Raw genomic sequence first — 24,635 nt, forward strand, 5'->3', positions numbered from 1 at the left:
CGTCTCTTTTAGACTATGAGGCAGAGACATCAGCTAATTGTGTCCTGATCTTTGCCTTCAGGGCTTTCAGAGCCCCGGAGCAAGTATTCCCTGTATTTTCTTCTGTCTACCTTAGCCAGGCTATTGCATTTCTCCCTGGCGGTGGCTGGAGAAGCAGATCAGCGGGTCATAAATCCAAAGATTTTTTAGAAAGAAGTTGCGGGGGAAAAGCCAGGTAAGCGGAGATTTCTTCATCTTCTTGGTTGGGACGACGCAGCTTGGGCGCAGCAGCTTTTACGCATGTGCCAGACGCACTTCTTCTTCGCTACATTTAAACACTTCCTGCTTGTTATTACTGGTTGAACAATATTTTATAGACTCGTCGAGCTTTAGCAACACTCTAACATGTCGGATGTGTGATTTTAGCGTCCGGTTTCGGTGATAAAGTCGGCGCGTCATCGCGTCGAATCTTGGTCTTCTTCCTCGACGTCAACTGCCAAACTGGCTCTCAAGTCACTCGAAAAGCGGCTCAACACGATTTAAAACCATTTTAAAGGTGAAAAAACAATCCTATTTCCTGGATGGCCCACATTTTCTATTGAAGGGCGCCATTGTGGAGTAATTTTGCCGGAGGCGTTTTTTTCAGTCCCTCAAGAAGACAGGCTGTACCGTTTTTAAACCGAGACTCGAGTAGTTTGTGTTAAGAATAATAATTTCAAAAAACACGGTACTGTATTTACTTTTACAATTATGCTATACAAAGCCAACAAGACTCAATTGTGATCCAGTTGATCCAGTCCGGACGTTTACAAGTTAAACCCGTATTTTACCATCCAAAACAGAAGACGTAAAAACTTAATTCACGATTATATTTATTTTAAAACACATATAAAAGTTCCTGGCACTTAATCAATGGGGCTTGCTGTCGATTTGTGAAGGAATAAAGACGATTTAACTGTAGCTCGTGATGGGTGATGTGATTAGTGCCCACTTGATGGCGCTGTTACAAAACTACACAGCATCCCCTCTGTTGTAACGCACTACGTGCCAACATAATTTAACATAAATTATAAGCATTATGTCTTCTGACTGCCTTTTAGACGCTCTGCGTCCCAAAATACACGTCATTAGAAACACTCACACACTAATTGTGTAAAAAAAAAAGCCTTTACGAAAGGTAATGATGATCAGGTTTTGATTGACACAGCCAGAGATGTTAACAAACTTTATATTTAGATACACAATGTCTCATTAAGATGCAGTGCAGTTCAGCCGCATTGCATACGAAAAGAAAAAGTTTAGCAGTAGAAAAGTCTAAACACAGCATGTACTTAGTTCTGGTTTGGACTGAACCCAGCGTTGTGTCTGTGCTGCGTGGACATTTGAGACAAAATGGCCACGGGGGGCAACAGAACAGAGACAACCCATCCAGATTATGTAAATATACCAGTCTGCCTCGGCTTCAACTGAATGTTAATGCTTTGATCTGAAATGCTAATTGTGTGTCTCGTGCGATATGGTTCTGCAGAGCATTATGGGCTGGAGACATGGAAAGATGCATGGTGTTGATCCCACACGCGCGTGTAGACAGGAAGTTTACAGGACAGTGGTGTCCCACTCTGTGTTGCACTTGCAGTGGTTCCCAACTGGTCACCATCACCCGTCAATGACGAGCGGTGACCCAAACCGCAGAAATTTTTGAACACAAACTTCTCAAATTTCTTATTTATTAAACAAATTCAATTTTAATTTTAATTTTAAATGTAAAAATACTTTTTGTAACAGTTACATGGCTGCCTAGAGGGCGCTAACTCAGCAAGCATTATATCTCGCCCTCTGCCTGCAGCATGTAAGCTGTTCCCCAGGTAACACACATTAGTGATGGTAAACTCAATTCCTTTTATTGACTCAAGTTTTTATGAGTCACTCACTAAAGTGAATCGAGTACTCAATTCACTCGAGTTGGGTGTGAAAGCAGGCATGCGCAAAAAATAAAACCAACTCGCACGGAGACTCACACTAGACACATACGTATACTGTATTTACACTACGCACATATACACACGACACAAACACCTGTGGCAAATTTGCTCCGTAAGCAAATACAAGAAAATGGACCGAACCTAATAAATCGTCTTTCTACAAAGTTTTTGGAGGCGGGTTTCACCGCAGGAAACCACAGCATAATGCCGCAAAGTCAATCAGTTATAATGGTCAAATACAATCCAAACTATTTTCAGATGATCGATGTGGAAACAGATAGAAACACTAAGAAAAGTTAATAGCAAACATTAGTTTTTCTGTCAAGATTAAAGGGGACCTATTACAGTATGTGTTTCCTCTTTTCTAACCTGTAAGCGTTGTTACAATGTTGTATTCTCGTGTTAAACGATGCCAAAGTGTCAGATAAAGTTAACCTTGACATTGACCCTGAGATAATGAGGTTTGCACATTTGGAAGTGAGACCTGCAAGCAGTTTTGGATGGCTCTGCATGCTGTTTTACAGTGGGGGTTTTTTAACACCGAGTTCCATTGACGTCAGTGCAACCCGGACGTCTTTATATGGGCATGCCCAGGCAAACGCTGTAGGCCTGCCCTCACCCCCGCCCTACCTCCGTCTGCTCTGTTCACCATTAGTACGTATGGCTCCCAGGAAATGTTTGTTCGGGTGTGACTAAAGAGGCAAGCATCAGGCAGAAGTGGTTGGAGTTGCTGATTCCCGGCCAGCAAGAGAAAAAAATGCTCATCTGTCAACAGCATTTCACACGGGACAGTTTTGTGAACATGGACCAATACGAAGCTGGACTATGTGCCAAATTGTTCCTGAAGTCTTTCCAACATTACTTGGTCATGTTGAAGAGTCAGGAGAGCAAGCTGCAAGTAACAATTGATCAGTGTCTTAACTGTGTTTAGTTTGTGTAAGTAATCTGACAAAAAGGGTTCGGCAGATGTCCGGAACGCTTGGGAGTGTGACCAACCACAGCGGAGTGGGCTCGGCAGGAGGCGTACCTGGAGGAGGGCCGGGGGTGGAGTAAATTACACAGACCATTTGGGCGGGAGGCAGGAAACACTGCAGGAAGAGGTGCAGTGTCTGGAAGATCTAGAAAGCTTTCTGTGCGTGTTATTGTGTATAGCTGCTCTATACGAGTCCAGAACTCAATACAAAGGCCCAAAAATTAGTATAAGAGGTCCCCTTTAAACTGCTAAACTTCAATAATACTACTATGTAATACTATATAATAATACTACACATCCAGCAAAATAAACTTAACAGTACAGGTGTCACAAGAGCTTGTGAGATTACAATGCGACAAGATTTCTGGTTCAGAAAAAAAATGTCTTGTGGGCACTAAGCCTATGATGATACTAAATCAATTGAAACAGTACAGCACAGTAAAATACTGTACAATAAAGTAAATGAAAATTAACTCAATAATTTTCCCGGCCTCAACATATTGCTACGTGCATGCGTGTCTGTTTTCCTCGCGCCCTGCCTCCAAACAGGCAGGGGAAGAGTTCACTCTGCATTGGTTTCAACACCTGGGTGTGTTTGTTCCATACAACAAGGGCATGAACAGAGTGAGCCCTTTTGTCACTCATCGTCACTGGGTGGAGGCAGAGTGTAGAAGAGTGTAACGTAGTAGAAATTAAATTAAAACATATTGTTATATATTTTAAAAATATTTTACTTTTCATAAAATAATGTTAAAATCCCACCTTGTCTCATTCTCGTAGACCCAATCTCGTGTCTCGTCTCGTGAACTGAGTGTCTCATGACACTCCTACTTAACAGTGAAATATTCCTCTATTCATTAAACTACAAAGCAAATGTTTTAAACAGTGCAATATTAAGTTGCAAAATTTGAATAATATAACTATTTACAAAATGTTTAGCAAAATGTACGTCTTTAAAAAAGTGTGTGTAAAGGTTTTCAGTTATATCTGGGGAGTTGAATCAGAGCATTTGCACATGGACCTGGGTGAAAAGTGAAACCAAAAGTTAAAAACCAAGTTCAGTCCAGTTGCTCTGTTTCAACACCTCAGTAGGTAAGTTTCATAATAATTGGAGGACCATTTTTTCTGTAGACCACCCCTTTGCCACTGCCTTTGCCAGTACATTGAACTGGTGCCGTTATATTGTACCTGGTAGTCTTCACTGTGGGCCAAATTCCCCCATGCAACACAACGTGAACTTTCGCTCTATGCTCTCTTCTCCAGTAGATACCTAGCTATTACCTGTGTGTCGTACAGACGGCACTTTAAGTTCACCCTCAATGTCCTTCCCCTCCCACTCAAGCTTGACTAAGTCACCCACAAACATGATACACACCTCGTGGTGGCACAGCAAGTGAATAACACACAGACTTGAGCTGCGTTCACGGACATCGGGTCATTACATTTTTTATTAATTTTTTTGGCAAAGACCTCGCGACCCATTGAAAATGGCTCCGGGTCGCGATATACCAGTTGAGAATCACTGCTCTACAGCATTCTGACAGTTTATGTGTGAAATCACTTCATTTTACAGTAGGGCTGCATCTAACAATTGTTTTCTTAGTTGATTAATCTGAAGCCTGTTGTGTCCATGAATCAAGTAATCGGTTAGACCAGAGGTGCCCATTATGTCGATCGCAAGCTATCGGTCGATCGCAAAGGTAGTGTGGGTCGATCGCATAAGCGCCACTTTGCATATGTCATATGACATCAGTGATCTGCCATTCAGCTCCCCTCCTGATTCGCTGTTGCTCCCCCACGGCAAAGATTAAGTGGTGAACAGAGGTCTGAAGCTACACACAGAGATGCAACTTTCAATTTATTATTCTGATTAGAGATGAACTAACCAAGAGCTAAGATGCCTATATGTATTAACAAAAGTTATCCCTTCATTTGTAGAAGCTACTGTAGTTAAGTCTGTTGTTAAATTGTAAATTGTTTGATGACTTTGCTTCGTGTCCTGAAGCCCACTATCGAAATGCGTGTTTTCTACACTTCCGTTTGTTAAACTATTATTTCATGATTAATTGGAAAACGTGCCCATCGCTGAAACCCTTTTAATATGTTTCCTTGACTTCGGCTGAAGTCAAGTCTGAAGTCAAAGTGAAGCTGGAGTCAAGGTGGTTAGTATTAATTGCTGGCGGGAGGAGCAATGTGCACATCCACACTTTCACGAGCAAACGTACTGTGGACTGTGACTTTCTGTCTTATTTCGAGTCGTTCAGATTGTTTTTATTAGTATTAATAACTGGCAGGATGACTGATCCCATTAATTATATGTAATGTGCAGTGCATAGCACACAATCATGCTTTTATTATGCAACGTGGCAGTTCTCGGGCGCATTAATTACCTGACATGAACAAGCATAGCAAGGTTTTTGGTTGAATCATTTTGTGTCGTTCTGGTTTATTTTCAATTTGCAAGGTGGTGTTATCGTTAATGACCAATGGGATGTCCGGAGCAAGCATACTAGTTTTTAATGGATGATTTTGAGTCTTCCTATTTTGAGAAGTGGGAATTATCAATTAAAAACTGGTGGAAGAATTACCCCACTGATTACATGAGATGTACATGTGCATGTGTACCCGTGCGTGAGCCAGCCTACTGTGGGCATTGACTATGTGGACTATTTAAAGTGTTTTTTGTATCTATTATGGAATTTGGCAGTTATTTGTAAAACCTGGCAAGAAGAACGACCACAAATCTAAACCTACCGTAAAAACACATCAGACCCTAACTTTTTACTTGCAAACTTATCTGTGGAAGCGAGGTAACAGTTCAAGAGGGAGCAGATGCCAGATGCAGGAATATTTAGTCCTCCATCAATGGCATCTTTTCAGCTGGTGCCAAGCCTCAAAGATATAAAAGTGATGCGGACGTCAGTGATTATCATACATATATGTGTGCTTCCGCCAACCTAACATAACACGGGCGCTATAAGAGCTCATTCCCACCCACCCGGCATCCACTTCTCTTTCCTGCTATTTTCCATAATGCCTCACAGATTTTACACTCAATCCACCTTTGCGATGACAAGGCTTTGAGGAAATCCAATTCCACCGAGCTGTTTTCAGAACTTAACTCTCCACGGGCACACTTCTTGCTCTCAAACTCACACACACACACACACACGCACACCATCATCTCCACAAATTAGTCAGGGAACAAATTACCTGCATTCTGAGTGTGATCCCACGCACTTTGCCGGCTGCCTTACACAGGTCCCCTTTTGAAGAGCAGCCATGTGATTTCTCTCCCGTTTGCCCTGCAGCTCCCCTTGCCTTCTGCGAGGGATTCAGGAGTTGAATTTTAAAACTATGTATGGCTGCTGCCTGCTTGCTTATCAGCGTGTGCACAAATGGCATGCAAATCAGACCAGGATCACACACACACACACACACACACACACATACACACCACATTGCAGGCCTGCACTCAAAGGCAAGCTTAATTGCTAATTGGCTGTCTTAGGTGTGAAACCCACACTGCCAGCAATGATGTGAGAGTGTGCATGTTTTAAGGCCACCGGTTGAACTAATTAATTTGAATCTGAGTGTTATTAAAATTTGTGTAGCTCCTCTTCCCCTTCCCTTCCCTACCCACTGTCCTGGTGGTACTGGTAAGCATGAGGATATGTTGGGGTCTTGTTAAAAAGCACTGGCGTGATCAATATATTGATCATGTGGCATGTTGTTAACGTGGGATGGTGCCTGTATAACACGTGCATTTTTCTGCGTTGCTGTTCTGTATACGCGTCACTGATCAAAGAAGGGAGGGACAAAGGCCACCTTCTGAGGTAGTATCAGAGCCTTTACAGAGACGGAATGACACCTGTGTGAAATGGAATTTCACAATGTGGTGAGACATCAAACAGGTCTGAGATATTGGTATGAAAGAGGCTAGTGTGACCATACTGCTTATGAAACTGGATTTTTCTACCCTTTTTCTTGTGTCGCTGTTTTGTATGAACAGCACGGGATGCCGGGACAATGTCAACCTGGTTCTTTGTGAAATTCACAGACGAGTAAATCAGAAAGGTTGTACAGTTCTGATGTGCACTGCCTGTAAAAGCTAGCTTTTTGACCATGTCGCTATTCTGTCGAAACAACCAAAGAATGGAGAGAAGAAGTCGACCCAGCAATTTTCTGTCATCTGAGTTAGTATCAGAGCCATAACAGGGGTGGGGGGATGCCTGTGATTGAGGGAATTCTCACACCATGTTGTATAGACCAATTGAACACTGATGCTGACATTGTCATAACAACATAAGCCCCTTGTACACATCGTTCCAGCCTTTTTTCTGTGTTGTTGTTCTATATAACCAGCACTGACCCAAAATAGTGGGACGGAGCCTGTAATTTTGTGGCATCTGAAGTACTATCAGAACTGCAATGGAGACGTGTGAAAGAGAAATTCAACAGTTGTCAGATGTTGTGTAAAAGACTACACAGTTACAGAAATCTCCCTTTTTGCAAAGGCAAAGGGGGATACATGGTTATTTTTACACATGGTTTATTACATCTGCCAAGCGCAAAGGTGAGGCATTTTCACCCGTTAGATGGTTGGTTTGTGTGTTATTTTGTTACACAAAAACCACACCACTGCTTTCCATAAAACTTAACTGCCTAGATTGCAAATGGTATAGTCTGACGCAGGCAAGCTATATCAATCACTACTTCATGGAATTTGCTGTTACTTTTTAGAGAGAATTTCCAATTTCACGATTTGACTACACGGAGCGGCCACACAAGAATCTTTTAGACTTGTTTCCAATAAGAATCACTATTCTATATTTAATGTAACATTCACCACTAATTTCCTTTTAACTTTTAACATGTTCACTCCCTGCCATGAATGCAAATGGCACAGTCTGATGCACTCTTGTGGAATTTGTTTGACATATATTTTGAACGTTTTTCTAGAGTAATCCCTCGTTTGTCGCAGTTAATTGTTTCCACACCCAACCATGATAAATGAATTTCTGTGAAGTAGTATACCTTTGTCGTAAGTGGAATATTTTTATAGAAAAGCCTGTTTATGACCGTCCAAATACATTTGTAAACATTATAAGATCCCTCTCGACATGAACTAGCACCCATATAAGCACCTTTACACTCGTATTACCCAGTATAGTTGATATAATCAGAAAAAATAAGCCATTTAAAGCATAAATAAAACTCGTGCTCGTGCGTGTTGCAATAAATGTGTTCCAGATGTGTGGAGGACAGGATGTGATGTCAGGGGTTCAAATTTGAGTTTTAGCTGGGTATGAGTTAAGGCCACAACAATAGCCTGTGATTTTGTTATGATTATGGTATTATTATTGTGCCTGCTGTGAGATCATTCAAACCTGCAATAAAAGCCTGTTATTTCGGTGATCAAGTCTGGCCCATTGTATGTTTCACCGAACATCAAACTAACATTACTGGAACCCAGTAAACAGTGTAGAATAATACATTGTCACAAAAGTCTGTCGTTTTCACAGCATTATGACTGTGTAATGGACAAATCCTTACTGTAAAACCTGTTTTCAGCATGTTGCTGTAGTACCGCAAAGCATCATGGTCAAAATTAAATTCTACAGCAAATAATTTCTTCCTGCGGCTCAGACTACAGTCATTTCTAGCAGGGACAGGACGGTGTCACAAAGGCAAAGCTGGTAAGTTAACTGCACACACTTCACAATTTGAATTTCAGTGGAAGAGAAAAAGCAGCCTGTGTTCACTTGACTAGCTACGCCTGCCCTGATAGTCTATTTTACCCTCTGACTCATTGCCAATGACATTGGTAGCTACAAGCTCGTTTAGTACTGTCTCAGGGGTAAAAGAATTCGCCTGACAGAAGCTAGGCTAGACTTAACAAATGAACGTTTAGCTTGGTGAGTTTTATTAGTAACATTAGTAACATTAATGTTTAAATTGTGCAACGTTTTTTTCTTTTCCGAGGGACATAGTTGTCTAAAGTTTGATGTGCATTTTAGGAAGGACCACTATCGCCTTCTGTAGGCCGAAGGAGTGAGGAAGTTGTCTCTTTTGGTTTTATTGTCAGTGTCAGCGAATTTTTTGTTGTGTTTACTGGTTGAATTGCACCTATCTATTGGAAACTTGTTGCATGGCCTCGCCAGTGGCGACCTGAAAGAGACAGCTTTCTGACTCCTTCAGTCTGTTGTCAGAACACTGGCGCTGGATATGAATGCCGTTGCTGTTTCTCGTTTTCTTTAATGTTTTCATGAAATGCACACACACATTGTCCAAACACGCCATTTATTAGTGACGTCTCTTGGTGACATCATTCTTCATTCTTCTCTATAATGAATGTTTGATTTTTCCACCCACCGCCAGGAAGAAGATTTACACCCACGTGTACAAGCGAGAGTCCAGCCCACTACCCTAATGTGTACACACAAGAAATGCTGGCTATGATCAGAACTACCTGAACAGGCATCTTTTTCTTCCTTTTTCCTACTTATTTGGCTCTTTTTTACTTGAGATGACAAAGATTATTTTATCTGTGTCCTTAATATCCACTCTGATAGAGGATTTCCAAGAAGTAGGCACAATGTTATGTCCCAGATGCTCAGTAGACTTTGTGAAGAATTATCAAAGCTTGAAATTCCAATTGAAGAAATTTCTAATATTATTGATGGATTGTCAAAAGAAAATGTATTGAAAATGTATAATGATTGCATGTTCAGATCAGATGCAGCCCCAGATGCAGCCCGGTTTTATGGTGTGTAACAATACTGAATAAATGCATTTTTGGTGACTAAATGTGTCTTGATTTTACAGTAGTCAAATATTCCACAGTTTTTGATTCCCAGTATTAAAAATTAATGCAATAATTCTTATTATGGTAGTCATATACTGCCAGTAATAAATACAGTTAAAAAAAAACACTAAAGCACTATGTTGCTGTAAGGAGTATTACAGTACTGATACTATTACTGTTTATAATAATACAGTAATTAATAATACTACCTTATATGTGATTTACAGTAATCATACTGTAGAATATACTACAGCAACTTACTTGCCATTTGCTGCCAGCAAGTTACTGTAGATTCTACATCTATTTTTTTTTACAGTGCACATATCACAATTTGAATGCGTCTTCCTAATGCCTTACTTTGGAAATTTGGTCATTTCACAATTTTTATGCTTGAAAATGCTTATTTTTGGAAAAAAAATATATAAAGTTTGCTTAAATATGCATTTTTTAAACTAATAAATGGTAGTCAACCACAAAAAAGCATGTTTTATTAATTAATAAACATACATCCCTTGTTTAGCGTGGTAAAATGATTCCAGACCCGATCGCGATAAGTGAATTTCCGAGGGACGACTGTATTTTCAAACAAACACGAAGCACGACTGTATATGCTTTTTCACCAAGTTGGTACAGTCCTGTATAGACTGTTAAAGCACACACAGGAACACTACTCTGTATTTCATATAAAACAGATACAAAAGAAAAATACAAACAGTGCCATCTGGTGGGGCACAGATTTACCCAATGGGTTTATGTGTGTTGAGTTGGATTGGTTGCTACATGAATTGCAGCTTTATGGGATGTGTGTGTGTTACTGACGCTGTTGGAAGAGGAGGGAAACAGAAAAAGGGAGCAAAGGTCAGAAGAGGGTGGGGGTCCAGACCCGTTATGGCAAGGCAAAAGGGAAAAAAAAGAAGGAGTGAAAACAGGATTGGTTTGGCCGTGAAAATGCGACACTCGTACCTGCTGCCACTGAAAGAGCGACAGCCTCGATTGGAAGAGCCCCGGGCGCTGCGATGCTAATGTTGTCGGGGGCTTTGACTTCTCCCAGCCATTGCAAGCGAGCTGCTTCGCCAGACAGCCACGTTCTCCCCGCCGTGCTCCCGAACCGCCTCCTCGCGTTTGGCAGGTGCCGTTTGCCTACCAAAAAGAAAAAAAGAAAGAAAATAAGAATAAAATCCTTTTCAAATGGACGAGACGGATATCATGGACTTGACGCATCAGAAGGCGAGGAAGCGACCGCGGCCAATCACTTCCGCGGACGAGGCGGTGCATGCTCCTCTCAAACGGGTGCCGATGCGGGCTGCAGAGTGCCGGGAGACGTCGCTCATGTTCGCGGTGCGTGGAGAGCCGGTGCCCGCTGCCTCTCTCAAGCAAAATGACCACTCGGTGACCTCCTCTCCGACTAGCGTCATGCCGGCGCAGGTAGACGCTCTTTTTTGATGTAGAACCGCTGCATTTATTGTTTGCACGTTTATTTGGGATTTTACTCTTATACTGTATTCACTTGTGCTTTTAACCACCAAGCAACATCTATACCTTCGACCTATAACATGCACTTTTTTGCAGTCGTTTCCTCTTGTGTGTGCTGCAAATGGTGTTTTTAGGTTAAGCGAGGCAATCTTATTACAGTTTCTCCCAAAATAATTTTTTGAAGATGATGGCCTGCAGGAAGGAGTGTGGCAACATTCAGGTCAAGGTCGAGCTGCAGGCAAGAGGAAGACTTATCTTATTTTTCATCAACTCTTACTGTACCTTTCTCTTGTCTTATCAGGATAATCGCTCCAGCATGTCCAGGCCCATGATCACACGGTCACCTGTGTCCCCCTTGAGCAACCAGGGCATCCCCACGCCAGCGCAGCTCACCAAGTCCAACGCCCCCGTACACATCGACGTGGGGGGACACATGTACACCAGCAGCCTGGCCACCCTCACCAAATTCCCAGAATCCAGGTGAGTTTCTCCTACATGTATAACACACAGCCATATATTGGCATTTTATTTATTTATTTATCTCATGCTGTCTTGTTGAAGTCGTAATCATGTGTCCATGTCCCATAGAACAATCAAAATGCGCCTTCGTCCTAGAGATAGGCTTTCGACTATCTTGATGGAGAATGGCAAAATACTAATTCATTTTAAAAATATGTTTTTAAATGGATGGGACAATGTCTGAATGTTCTGAACTCATGCTTCTATGCAAGTGTCATAGGGAGCAAAGTGGACAAACTAATTCAGACTGACAAACAGCGCCTCTGCTGGTTGCAGCTAAATAATGCACTCCATTTTGCTTCAATTGCTTCATGATGCGATTCATTATCATGAACCGATTCCACTCATTTGACAGTATTCGTAGCAATCACTTAAACAGTATATGTTAAAGGGATGGTAGAACCATTTGCTGAATGTTCTGGACTCCTGTTTCTATGCTAGCATCATACTTTGCGGAATGGGTGCAGCTCAACTTTCCCTCTTTAGAAAGCCAACTAGTTGGGACTGAATCAAGAGCCTCTGCTCGTTGCAACCAAGTAGTGCAATCCAGTTTGCCTCGGTTCCTTCAAAATATGATTAATTAATTTATTGCTTGTGTCGTTTTATTTTTAAAGGGATGGTAGAAGCTCTTGCTGAATGTTCTGGACTCTTGTTTCTGTGCAAGTGGTGTATTTAGAAGAATGGATGTAGCTCAACATGTGGGGCTTCTGTAGATAGCAAACTAGGTTAAAGACAGACTCAACAGCGCTTCTGCTGGTTGCAGCCAAGAAGTGCACCCCATTTTGCCTCAGTTACTTCAAGACATGATCGATTCCACACCATGTGGTGTTCTCAAGGGTCATTTAATGGTTTAATGGTTCAATTTATTTTGAACTTGCATACAAGTTACATTGGAATACATCATATAATATACAATTTACAGTTCCACATGTCTTACATTCAAATCTTCACAATTAACAGAATTCTTATCTGTTTTTCTTATTTATTTTTTAAACGCGTGGAAGAATTTCTAGATGTTCTGAGCTGCTTTTTCTGTAAACGCGTCGTATTGAGTAGAATTGATGTAGCTCAACCTCCTGTCTTGTTGTACCCAGCAAATTACTTGAAGGCCGGATCAACGGTACCTTGTCAATGTATAAAGACGCCAACAATACCAATGTTGAACTAGAATGATTCGGCCCATATTTTAAAAATGTGCAAAGTGCGGCGTGCAGACAAAGGCAACTTGGTTATTTTGACAGATGTCACAGCAGCAGTAAAAGGCCAAAGGGCACGGGGGGCCATCTGGAGGCTGGGAGGTCGCTGCAGGCCATGTGCCAGAGGGTGACTGGCACCCTGCCTGCCTCGGGCAGAGCGCGACCAGCTGGCCCTGACCTCTCCTAATCTCTTTCTTTCCTTTCCTTTTCTTTCTTTTGCATAACTCTCCCGTAGCTGTGCATCAGTGCCGGTAAAACAGACGTTGCCATGTTGACCCTCTCCCTCTTGCAATGTGTGCACAGAATTGGCCGTCTCTTTGATGGCACAGAGCCCATAGTCCTGGACAGCCTGAAGCAGCACTACTTCATTGACAGGGACGGACACATGTTCCGCTACATCCTTAACTTCCTCAGGACTTCCAAGCTGCTCATCCCGGATGACTTCAAAGTAAGAGAGTGTCATCAGCCAGTCAGCATTTCTACAAGTCACACAATGCATGCAAAGGTTGCCTTGGGTTACTACTAGTCCATATAGTACATGCTGCTTAAAAAAATACCAGTGGTCTTCCAAGTAAGTAGCCAAAGATGAAAGATATGAAGGGGAAACAAATAAACCATCACTGAGATACACAAATAAATATTCAGTGCCAAGGGTGAATTACACTACATGTGACCCATTAGTATTCCCACCATTTAACTCTTGTGTACCATTTAGTCAGTAATTACTTGACTTGCCCCCCGGGAGAAAACAAAGAAGCACATCATCTGATAGATTATCCACAGCGAGGCTCCATCAGTGGAAAGTGTGTCAGCTAAAATAAGCTAAAGACAGGCTCAAATTGCAGCAAAGGCCATGTTCCTGCTAGGGGACCAAACTTGAATGTGGTGCGTTTGAGATACAGCAGCAAAAAAAAAAAAAAAAGACGATCTTTGACTAGCGTTGCTGCAGGAGAGCCTTAAAAACAGCTGGGCACTCCTTTCACAAAGAGGCTATTTGGCTACAGTTTTTCAATAGATCCTTAAAAACAGCAGAAAGCTTCTATCAGAGGAGGATCTTTCACCAACATTTTTGCAGTAGATCCTTAAAAACAGCACAGTGCTCCTGTCATATAGAGAGTCTTTGGCTACTGTTTATGCAGTAGATCCTTAAAACCACCAGAGGACTCTTCACAAGGCAAATTTTTGTTTAGTGTTTTTGCAGTAGATCCTTAAAAACAGCTAAAATGGCCCTATCATGAAGAGGATCTTTGGCTACCGGTTTTGTAGTGGAAAACAGCAGAGGATCGAGGATCTTTGACTAGCATTGTTGCAGTAGATCCTAAGAAACAGCAGAGTGCTCCTGTTATGTTGAGGGTCTTTGGCTACAGTTTTTGCAATAGATTCTTAAAAACAACAGAGCGTTTTTTTCACAAAGGATTTTTGTCGAGCCTTTTTGCAGTAGATCCTTAAAAACAGCAGGGTCCTCCTGTCATTAAGAGGATCTTTGGCTACTCTTTTTGCAGTAGATCCTTAAAAAGAGCAGAATATTCCTATCATAGAGGATCTTTCACCAGCATAGTTGCAATAGATCCTTAAAAGCAGCACAACACTGCTTTCATTTAGATGGTCTTCGGTTACAGGTTTTGTTGTAAATCCTTAAAAACAGCTGTGCCCCAGTTATAAACAAGCTATTTGGCCAGCGTGCTCCTGTCATATTTGGGATCTTTGGCTACAGTTTATGTAGTAGAGCCTTAAAACAGCAGCGTGCTCCTGTGATAGAAGATCTTTGGCTACCGTTGTTGCACTAGATCCTCAAAACCAGCAGCGGGCTTCAGCCATATACAAGATCTTTGAATGGAATTTTGTCATTTCATCCTCGAAAACAGCAGAGCTCTTGTCATAGACAGGAGCGCCATAGGCTCTTATGACCTTACTATTTAATGTCCGTAATTCCATGTACTTGCCAGATACTGTACTAATATACTACTGTAAAGAAGTCAGTTGGCTTGGAGGGTAATAGTTGCTGCAATGTGTACATACACCGAGCGACCGATTGGGGATGCTGCTTTAATGATTGACGTGTAAGACTGCCCAGTGCTTGAACAGCGACTGAAGAGCTGGGCAATGACGGTGAAGACCGTGCAGGTTGACCATTGGTTGGACTTTGAATATGTGTCTTCTGTGGTTACTGAGTCAGAATTGTCACATAGCACGACTAAAGCTAACATATAAATAAATATAAGAATCACTCACTTGTCCTAGTGACCTAAAGCAACTTTCATCCTCTCTCCAAGGACTACAGCTTGCTGTTCGAGGAGGCCAGATACTTCCAGCTGCAGCCCATGCTTTCTGAGCTGGAGCGCTGGCGCCATGACCAAGAGCTGGGCCGGGTGTCACGCCCCTGTGAGTGCCTGGTGGTGCGCGTGGCGCCCGACCTGGGCGAGAGGATAACACTGAGTGGAGACAAGGCCCTGATAGAGGATGTCTTTCCCGAGATCGGCGACGTCATGTGCAACTCAGTCAATGCTGGCTGGAACCACGACTCCACGCACGTCATCCGCTTCCCTCTCAACGGCTACTGCCACCTTAACTCTGTCCAGGTAGGAAACGCTTGTCAATGCATCACGGCATATCATAGCCATCACAAGATTCCAAGTATGCCCTCTCGGGGCTGTGGTGGAAATTCCTGTTAGCGCCGGTGTAGAGAAGAAATTTACCGCTCAACAGCAAATTAACGTTGTTATTCTGCAGAATGAGATAGTTGACAACAGATCACACAGTAGTGCGATACAAGTGTCTCCCTGAAGGACGGGGAGGAAGCCTAGTAATACAAACTCTATCAGGAGGGGAAATCAGGTGCAAGGATATGCATTGCCCAGTTAGCCTAAACAACACTATCAGAGGAACTTGTTTATGACGGCTGAAGGCTTTGCTTTGAGGACAGAATGATTGTTTTTTTAGACAGACGGATTTGTTCTACAGACAGAACGTCTCCAGCCTTGAGCCACGAATCAACACATTACTATAATTTCTTCTAATAAGCCAACGTAATATGAATGTGCGCTATTGGAAAATCATTTATTTAGGTATGTTAATACATACGGTCCTTTAGTAACACTACTAATTAGGGATGTCCTAATTAGTAATGTAGGGATATCAGCCACCGATAATTATCAGCCCAATATTGACATCAAAATGTGACATTGGCATCGCTTTTTTCCCTACAATGAAAGATTGCAACATTGTTTAAAAATGTAGTTAATACAGTGCCGCTCAGAAGCCTGTGAGGAACCCTTAACTACACTTTAAGTATTTATTTAGCAAGCAGAGTAACAGCTGAGATCACAATGAACTTACCAACTCAATAGAAATAGCAGGGGGGTGACCATTCCACATACCATTACTACTCATAGCGTCTTTGAAGAAAGAGCTAAAAAACCATCACAGAGCAACGTAATAGGTAGATAACAACAGACAAGACACTACCAATGAGTCATGTCGAATAATCAACAACAATGTGAGCTCTCAACATGTAACTTAGCAGCCATTTACAACAACAGTACAGCAAAGCACGCTGGGAAACAGGAAATGCTGCTGTCAAAACCATATACGTAGACGCACAGCATCGAGCGCTGAGCCTTACGTCAACGTCGCAGCCATATTGGATGTGGCAAGGCTGCACTCTAAGTGAATACAAATAAATGTACTTACTTTCATAAAGCGCCTTTCTACAAAGAAATTTAAGTTAATGCCTCTTTATACATTCACACACACATACACTAATATACTTGCGAAACAGTTATGCACCAAAAACAATGTATTTGATCTTCTCAGATGGCTAAGATAAGAACCAAATTCATGTATTTTAAACAATACCCCTTTAACTCAAAATAAATTAAATCTTTCCAAAAATAACATACATTAAGGCACAAGAAACACAAATGTATTCCTTCAATAAAATATGTAATCCATTAATTATCTACTCAGAGATGGGTGGAGTTGCCAACAAAACAACTGTACTCTTAAGATTATTGTTATTTTAGAACAATTTTACTCAAGAAAAAGATATGTGATGTTACATATATCTGTATTGGTATCGGTTGATACGATTGGAATCGGAAATTTTGAGTTGGACAATATCGGTTATCGGCAAAAAAGCCAATATTGGACAACCCTACTACTAATATTGACTGGTAAACACTGATAGAACACAAGCTTGCCACTACATTTCCCTCTTTTGATCATAGAAATGATCATGAAACTTGAGTAAATAAATCATGACTGTATGACAGACAAGCGTAAATTACATCAAACTTATAGCCCTTATCAAAATTGAACATACATCTTCACAAACGCCCTGGAATTGCATGCCATTAAAGACATTGCTTTTTATGTATTTGCGCAGAGCAAGCAAGGAAAAAAATTAGGAGCGATCTTGGACGAATTGGTACCTGGGCCCCATCACAAAAGCCATACTGTAAATGGGTGGATTAACACAGGAACAAAACCCTTCATCATGACGATATACACCGTCAGCCCCAACAAAGATGTTAATTATCTATCCAACAAATTTGCAAGAGCAGCTAACCAATTCAGCCTCCGAATCAACACCAGGAAGACAGAGTACCTTTATCAACCACCAAAGTTCCAATTATCCAAATCACTACAAGAAGAGATCAGCAAGTGAAAGACTTTCAAGTGTCTAGGGAGTGCTGTTTCAGAGAATGCTAGGCTGGAGGATGAACTACAGTATCTCTCTGAATGGGAAGAGGGAGCGCTGTGTTTGGAAACTTGAGGGAGAGACTGTGGAACAATCGACATGTGTCTATTCGTGTGAAGTGCAAAGTGTACAGAGCGACAGTATTGGCTTCTCTATTGTACGGTGCTGAAATTTGGACTGTCTATAGAGTACAGGTGAAGAAACTCCACGCGTACATAATGAGACATCTTCGAGCCACAATGAATATCTCATGGAAAGACAAGATAACCAACTTTGAAGTGTTGAAACAAGCTGGTCTACCATCAATGGAGGAGATGTTAATACAGATGAACCTGAGATGGCTCAGACATGTTGAGAGGATAGACCTCCAGCGTCTCCCTCAGCACTTACTCTACTCATAGTTATGCGAGGGCAAACGCAATCAGGGTAGACCACGGCCCAGATGTAAAGACACTGTAAAAAGACAGACAGGAGTTCCTGGCAGCGGAATGCTGAGGACAGAGCTGTATGGATGAATCTGATCAGACCTAAGTGAAACAGTCATTGTCACCCACAACAGACTGCTATGATGAAGAACGGCAGGGAATGAGTCCAGAATAATGAACAAATAATTGAACTTGAAGGGTGATAGGGAGGTCTGGGTGTATATTGGATGTATAAATACAGAGTTCTAGATATGCATGTGTATCAAGAGAACATCTTTCAGAATTTGTGCGATGTTGTGGTTCTTCCATTTTATTTACACGACTGTCTCATGGTCCGAATTATCTGAATTGTCTGAATCCCACCTACTATCCCAAACATCTTTTCATGGCACATTGTCATCCTCAGTCGTGAGACTTTGATATACCCTCCCACTGTATCGACAACATATTTGATACAAAAAATGGTACAAAAACAAGTTGTCAGGGCCAACACCAAAAGGATTGGTACTAGGATTTGAAAGGCCAGTACACCCCATGGACGGAAGGTCTTATTCAGCCAGTTTATGGCGAAAAACCTTCCCCCTCAGTGGGTTTTGACTGAGCAGTAATTTTAGTCAAGAGGCTCACTCACTGGGAAATGGGAACTGGTCAGCTTTAAGGCATGACACATTTCCCCTTCTGATGCAAACAAGTGATCAAGCACCATTTCATGTTTGAGGATCACTTTCCAGTGATTGCAAGCAGCGGAATTAAGAACCTGAATGGCTTGGGTGTATGCGTGTAAACCAGCAGTAATGTTATCAATGTGATGAGCTAGATATACTGTATTACATCGTAAACAGTGTAGTGATGATATAATTCAACTGGTGACCTGTGTGCCAAGTCGGGCCCATGTGTGACATCACACTAACAAAAAATTTGAGTTTTTGCAGAAGATCTTTGATGTGCGTTTTTGTAGTTAAACTACACTTAAAATAGTTGAGTGCTCCTGTCCTTAAAAAGATCTTTGACTAGCATTGTTCTGCAATAGATCCTGAAAAACAGAACAATGCTCGTCTTAGCGAGGATCTTTGGCTACCGTTCATGCTGTAAGGCAAGGTATAATTTGTACACAAGGTAATTACAAAGTGATATGACAAAAGAAAAAGACAGCTAAAATCATAAAACATAAACTCATTTTAAAATCATTACATACAATTCCCTAAATTTATTCCCTAAAACATAAAAGTAAAAAAAAAAGATCTTTAAAAACAGCAGTGCTCCTGTTATAATGGAAAATCTTTGACTCGTGTTTTTTGCAGTAGAGTTTTACAAATAGTGTGCTCGTGCGAAAAAAAAAGTTCTTTGACTAGTGTTTTTTGTTTTTTGCAGATCTTTGGCTACTGTTTTTTCTGTAGATCCTTAAAATCAGCAGAGCCGATAGACTCCTATCAAAAACTTCTATCTTAGAGGATCTTTGGCAACTACTGTGGGGGTTGACACTCAGGTCACAAGACGAAACAATACACGAGATTGGGTCTACAAGGCGAGGCGAGATTTTAACGTTATTTTAAATAAAAGTACAATGAAAAAATATTTTTTAAAATGTGTGTATGCTAGCAGTCCTGCCTCCACCCACCGAGCCAAAGAGACTTTATGACTGACAAAAGGGGTCACTCCGTTTATGCCGTTGTTCTATGGAAGAAACGCGCCAAGGTGCTGAAACCAATACACAGAGTGATCCCTCTTCCTGCCTGCTTGGAGGCGAGAGATGAGGAAAACAGACACGCATGCACATGACAATATATTGAGGCTGGCAAAATGATTGAGTTTCTTTTCATCTTTTGTGTGGTTAATTAATTATTTAATATTTTACCAGGCCTAGTTTGCTCTATCAACTTTCCATAGTAGTTCCGAAATCGTTCTCTCACACCCATCTGCAGTTTGGTACTTTTCAGAAAAAGCTGAGTGCTCGTTTTGAAAATGTCTTTTAACGTTACATTTTTTCGTGTTTGCTAATTTGTCACCATGTATCAGGCGGGTAAGCCAGCGTCATTGGCAGTGAAGCCAAAGGAATATGTCCATTCAGAATTAAACTCACTCTATTTTCTTCATCCATCCATCCTTTTTCTATGCCGCTTATCCTCACTAGGGTCGCGGGTATGCTCCCAGCTGACTTCGGGCGAGAGGCGGGGTTCAACCTGGACTGGTCGCCAGCCAATCGCAGGGCCCATATAGACAAACAATCACTCACCCTCACATTCATACCTATGGACAATTTAGAGTCTCCAATTAACCTAACATGCATGTTTTTGGAATGCGGGAGGAAGCTGGAGTACCTGGAGAAAACCCACGCACGCATGGGGAAAATGGAAACTCCACACAGAGATGGCCAACAGAGATTAATCTTCCCGATCTCCTGACTGTGTGGCCAACATGGTAACCACTAGGCCACTTTTTAGGGACATATTCATTGTTATGGATAGCTTACTCAAGACGTGTTTTTTGTGTCTGACTGCACACACTTGCCATCCAATCAGCAGTCCGAATGCAGTGTGGATGCATTCACGGACTTGCGGTGAGTCCGATAGTTGAAACTCTTTCAGAAAAATGCACATTTCCACCACTTTTGTGGTAAACACAGAGCTTGGTGTGGGAGCTGCAACAAGGAGGCTGAAGAGTCGCATGCGGCTTTGGAGCCGCGGGTGGCCGATCCCTGCCCTATATTGACGATCTTGAGCATCATTTTTGCAGAGTGCTCCTCTAATTCAGAGATTCTTTGACTTGCATTAACATAGTTATGAATTTATTACTTTATTTCTGACTATGTTAGCCATTTGCTGAAGTAAAAGTTTAAAGTACATTACGTCATAAGAATAGCAGTGCAAATAGTTCAGTGCCAATGGAAATGGTTTTCCATTGGCTTTTGTAAAGTAGAGTCCTAGCATATGAATTATTAAGGAAATTTTCACACCTATCTGGACAGCGTGAGAGGATGTCTCAAAAGACAAAACAACAAAACCGTCTCTGAAGTGAGTGCAGGAAAGAGAGCAGAGCGAGACACTGAGCATGCTCCCTCCCTGGCAGCTTGTCCCCAGGCGGGGCCCATAATCCTGTTTGGTTATTAAAGCACGCCGGCGGCGGATGCTGTATCTGCGGCTAATGGAGGCAGGGTGGGGAGAGGGGCTGCCAGTAGTATGGGAGTGGGGGAGACCTTTGTAGTTTTGGCGGGGGCTAGGGCCTGGAGGCTTTTGGGGTAGAAATGGGTGATGGGTAGTGGAGGGGGTTTTTTGAGCTGAGTGACCCACACTGAGCCAAGTGCTAGGGAGAAAGCCACATTGCTCCCTGGGGCCTCTTCGATGGAATGTGATCCTACAGCCCCCCAGGACACGTCTGTAGATGTCTGCAAGGCGGCTAGCTCACAAACACACACTCACAGACAATGGGAAGGAATAACAAGGCAGAGACATTCCTAGTTTTGGGAAACTGTAGCATAAATCGGTATATGCTGTACATATATATAAACAGTATATCACCCAAGGGTTGCTTATCGACCGTCAGTCGCCTTTTAGGTTTCGCAGAACACACAGAACCACCTTCACTGTGGGTTTGCAACAGTAACTGAGATTTCAACATGAGTTAAAATTGGTATCTCTATCTTTAATTTTACAGAAGTTATGACATTTCATAGATTTTTTGGTCATTGGAAAGAATGCAGTTATGTTTAAGCTGACCTCCCTAGGACCTGGTGTCGGAATCGCTTTGTTTCTTCTACATACTCAAAAACTCACTTTGCAGAAATTCACTTATCACGTTCAGGTCTGGAACCAATTAACCGCAATAATTACTGTTATAGTAATCCCTTGTTTATCGCGGTTAGGATTCTGCAAAGTAGGAATCCTGCTTTATAAATTGAATATTTTTGTAGTTAGGGCATAGAAAACCTGTCTATGAACTTCTAAATACCATTTTTAACATTATTAGAGCCCTTTAGACATGAAATAATACCCCATAGTCACTTTTGCACTTGTATTACCCAATACAGTTATAGACGTAATAATAGACAGTAAGACATCTTTAACAGCATACTTCTTGCAGTGGCTATTGTCTCATCGTTACTGATGTTACTAACATTACTGACACCTAGTGACCAGTGTAGAACACTGTTTGTGGTTAAGGAGAGACTCACGATGCCCTCCAATCACTTTATTAACAAGCAGAGAAAGAACCCTGTTTGAACATTCACACAGGAGCTGTTGTCAACCACAACTCACGGCAGTCACTGCTCTCTCCACACTGCTAACGCTCAGCTAAAAACAGTCAACTCTAGCCAGCTGACGTCGCACACGTCACTTCCCAGGCCCCACCCGCTCCTTAAAGACACACACAAGTCACAGATATTAGACTACATATTATGTTTTCTGACCATTAATTTTCCTTATAGTTGATCAAAGAAATTATATTGTATTTAGAGTATCACTGGAAAATGCCCTGCGGTATACATTGTGGTTGTCTATGACCATACATTCTGAGTTACTGTAGTTAATAGCCAGGTCTTATATGAATACAACCTTCTAGTATGTCCATTAGAGTAGCTCAGCGTTGCCTTCTGAGGCCCAAAGTGGTATTACAAGATCAAGCTGTTTTTCGTATGCCTGGTGGGATGCTCTGTGGTCATCTACAATGCTGCATTTCTAGACTGGAAAATCTACCACACCAGAAGAAGTTCCCAATTAAAAAGCCTCCCCATGGTTCTTCTTTCAGGTTCTAGAGCGCCTGCAGCAGCGAGGCTTCGAGATCGCCGGCTCCTGCGGCGGAGGCGTGGACTCCTCCCAATTCAGCGAGTACGTTCTGAGGCGGGAACTGAGGAGGACGAGTCAGCGAGGACCCAATTCCAATAGGATAAAGCAAGAGCAGCTGGACTAGAGACCACTCTCGAGGGGTGTGGTGTGTGCTGGACTTTTCCATGGACTCCTCACTTTTTATCTTCATTTTTTGTTTTTTGCTTTCTTCTTGTCAATGTTTTGGTTTTCTTATACAAGAAACATCTTAGAGAATTAAAATGAAAAAAAATGAGATGCCGACATTTTTGAGTTTGCAGATTGCGAAGACATTTGTGATTGTCTTACCCATCAACACGATTGAGAAAGATTTATATATGTTGTATCCCTAAATAAAGTTTGTTTTAAAACTTGGAGCCTACATTAGGTTGAATATGATTTATGACTCCCTCTCCTATAGAAATGAATGGCATAGCATCAAACCGTTTCTTGTCACCAGTCACTCCACTTTGTCGCTTCACTGGCACATTGGATAAGTGTGTGATTATGGCTCACTGTGTAAAGGTCACCAATGTGTTGCTTACAGTGCCGAATGTCTCAGTTGTCACCAACAATTAGCATCTTTTTCACACTATGTTGAATATTGTGATACCAATGAAGTGTGTTTTTTTTGTACTTCAGTAGTTTTTTAATGGTGTAGAAATATGGATGCAAATTTAAATCTAAAGCCCACATATGATTTAATTCAGGGGTGTCCAAACGTTTTCTACCAAGGGCCATGTATAGAAAAAATGAAGAATGCAGGTTTGACCATTTTGATCATCTTTACAATTTCTAGCTATAGTTATCGTTAATAGAGTGAAATATTGTATTTTAAAAAGTCCTTTTTTTTTTTTTTTTACAATAATAGAAAAAAAAGTACACATTTTAATTTTATGTGGTGTTTAATCATAATTTATATAATCCATTATTAAATTAAGTTTGGTTTAAAATAATAAATACTGCTTTTTCTCATCATTTTGAAATTATTTTCAATGTGGTCATAATCCACCTTTGTAATGTTCAGAGCTGGTTTAATTTTATTCTTAGAATATGCCAGTAAAAAACTGAGCTGCTGGCCTGACTTTGGACACCCCTGAATTAATTTCTCATGGGGGAGTTTTACAAGACAGCACCCCTCATCCCCTGATGGCCAATCTTGAGAATTAGACCATTGGCCTGTCATATTGCTTAATGTGTTTGTGGGCTTTTGGGCAGGGGTTGTATTTAAATTGAGGCAAATTTGTGACTGAACAGTTCGCCGCAAATTTCTTCCGAATTTGTAGCACATATTGATACATGAAGTGAGCATTTCTAAGATGACTGACCCACCTACGCTCCCTAGTTTTGAGGAACAGAGGAATGTAGCAACAAAAAACAACAAAAAGTAAAATAAATTTCAACTCAAGTTGTCATGCTCTGTGTTTGTACATTGCCACGAGGAAGCGTTGTCATTCTGCGGCATCACAAGGATCTTTGCACGATTGATAGTATCCTCACTGTTTCTTTTATGAGGGAAACCAAGTTTACCCAGGCAGCTGTTGAGTACCTCGGAGGATCAGTGGCTGCATTGCGTGGGGGTGGGGGCTTCTTTACTTAGTTATAATGAACAGGGCTGACTTCTCCACGCACGTCCTGTCAGTTGTGCTTCCACACATCCCCCATGGGGCCAAAAAATCCAAAGTGAAATCTCACACAGAGTTCCTGTCATCTTGTCTTCATCCCTTTTGGCAGAATCACTACTTTCTGTGGCTATCTCCACTTGATGCTGCTATATGTCTC

The 24,635-nt window shown here is 41.6% G+C and overlaps 1 protein-coding gene and 1 long non-coding RNA gene across 3 annotated transcripts in view; one reads left to right on the plus strand and one right to left on the minus strand.

Moving 5' to 3' along the window:
• LOC129176959 (uncharacterized) overlaps positions 1 to 11,128 on the minus strand; it is a 30,743-nt gene extending 19,615 nt beyond the window's left edge. The window contains exons 1-2 of the long non-coding RNA XR_008569546.1: positions 10,706 to 11,128; positions 6,148 to 6,258 (exon numbers count right to left, since the gene is read on the minus strand). This is a non-coding gene — a long non-coding RNA (uncharacterized LOC129176959). The remainder of the gene's footprint in view (positions 1 to 6,147; positions 6,259 to 10,705) is intronic.
• On the plus strand, positions 30 to 24,347 carry LOC129176958 (BTB/POZ domain-containing protein KCTD1). Of its 2 annotated transcripts, none has more exons than XM_054767582.1 (5): positions 30 to 214; positions 11,517 to 11,695; positions 13,234 to 13,378; positions 15,204 to 15,509; positions 22,798 to 24,347. In XM_054767582.1, exons 2-5 carry the CDS (start codon positions 11,532 to 11,534, stop codon positions 22,957 to 22,959), a joined length of 777 nt encoding a protein of 258 aa, XP_054623557.1. In that variant the 5' UTR covers positions 30 to 214; positions 11,517 to 11,531; the 3' UTR covers positions 22,960 to 24,347. The 2 variants fall into 2 exon arrangements, with proteins under 2 accessions (XP_054623557.1, XP_054623556.1); XM_054767581.1 differs by lacking the exon at positions 30 to 214 and adding an exon at positions 10,165 to 11,167 and having other exon boundaries at positions 22,798 to 24,343.
• The last annotated feature ends 288 nt before the right edge of the window (positions 24,348 to 24,635 follow it).

Source organism: Dunckerocampus dactyliophorus, chromosome 2 (assembly GCF_027744805.1).
Source record: "Dunckerocampus dactyliophorus isolate RoL2022-P2 chromosome 2, RoL_Ddac_1.1, whole genome shotgun sequence".
In the NCBI taxonomy this organism is placed as follows: Eukaryota; Metazoa; Chordata; class Actinopteri; order Syngnathiformes; family Syngnathidae; genus Dunckerocampus; species Dunckerocampus dactyliophorus.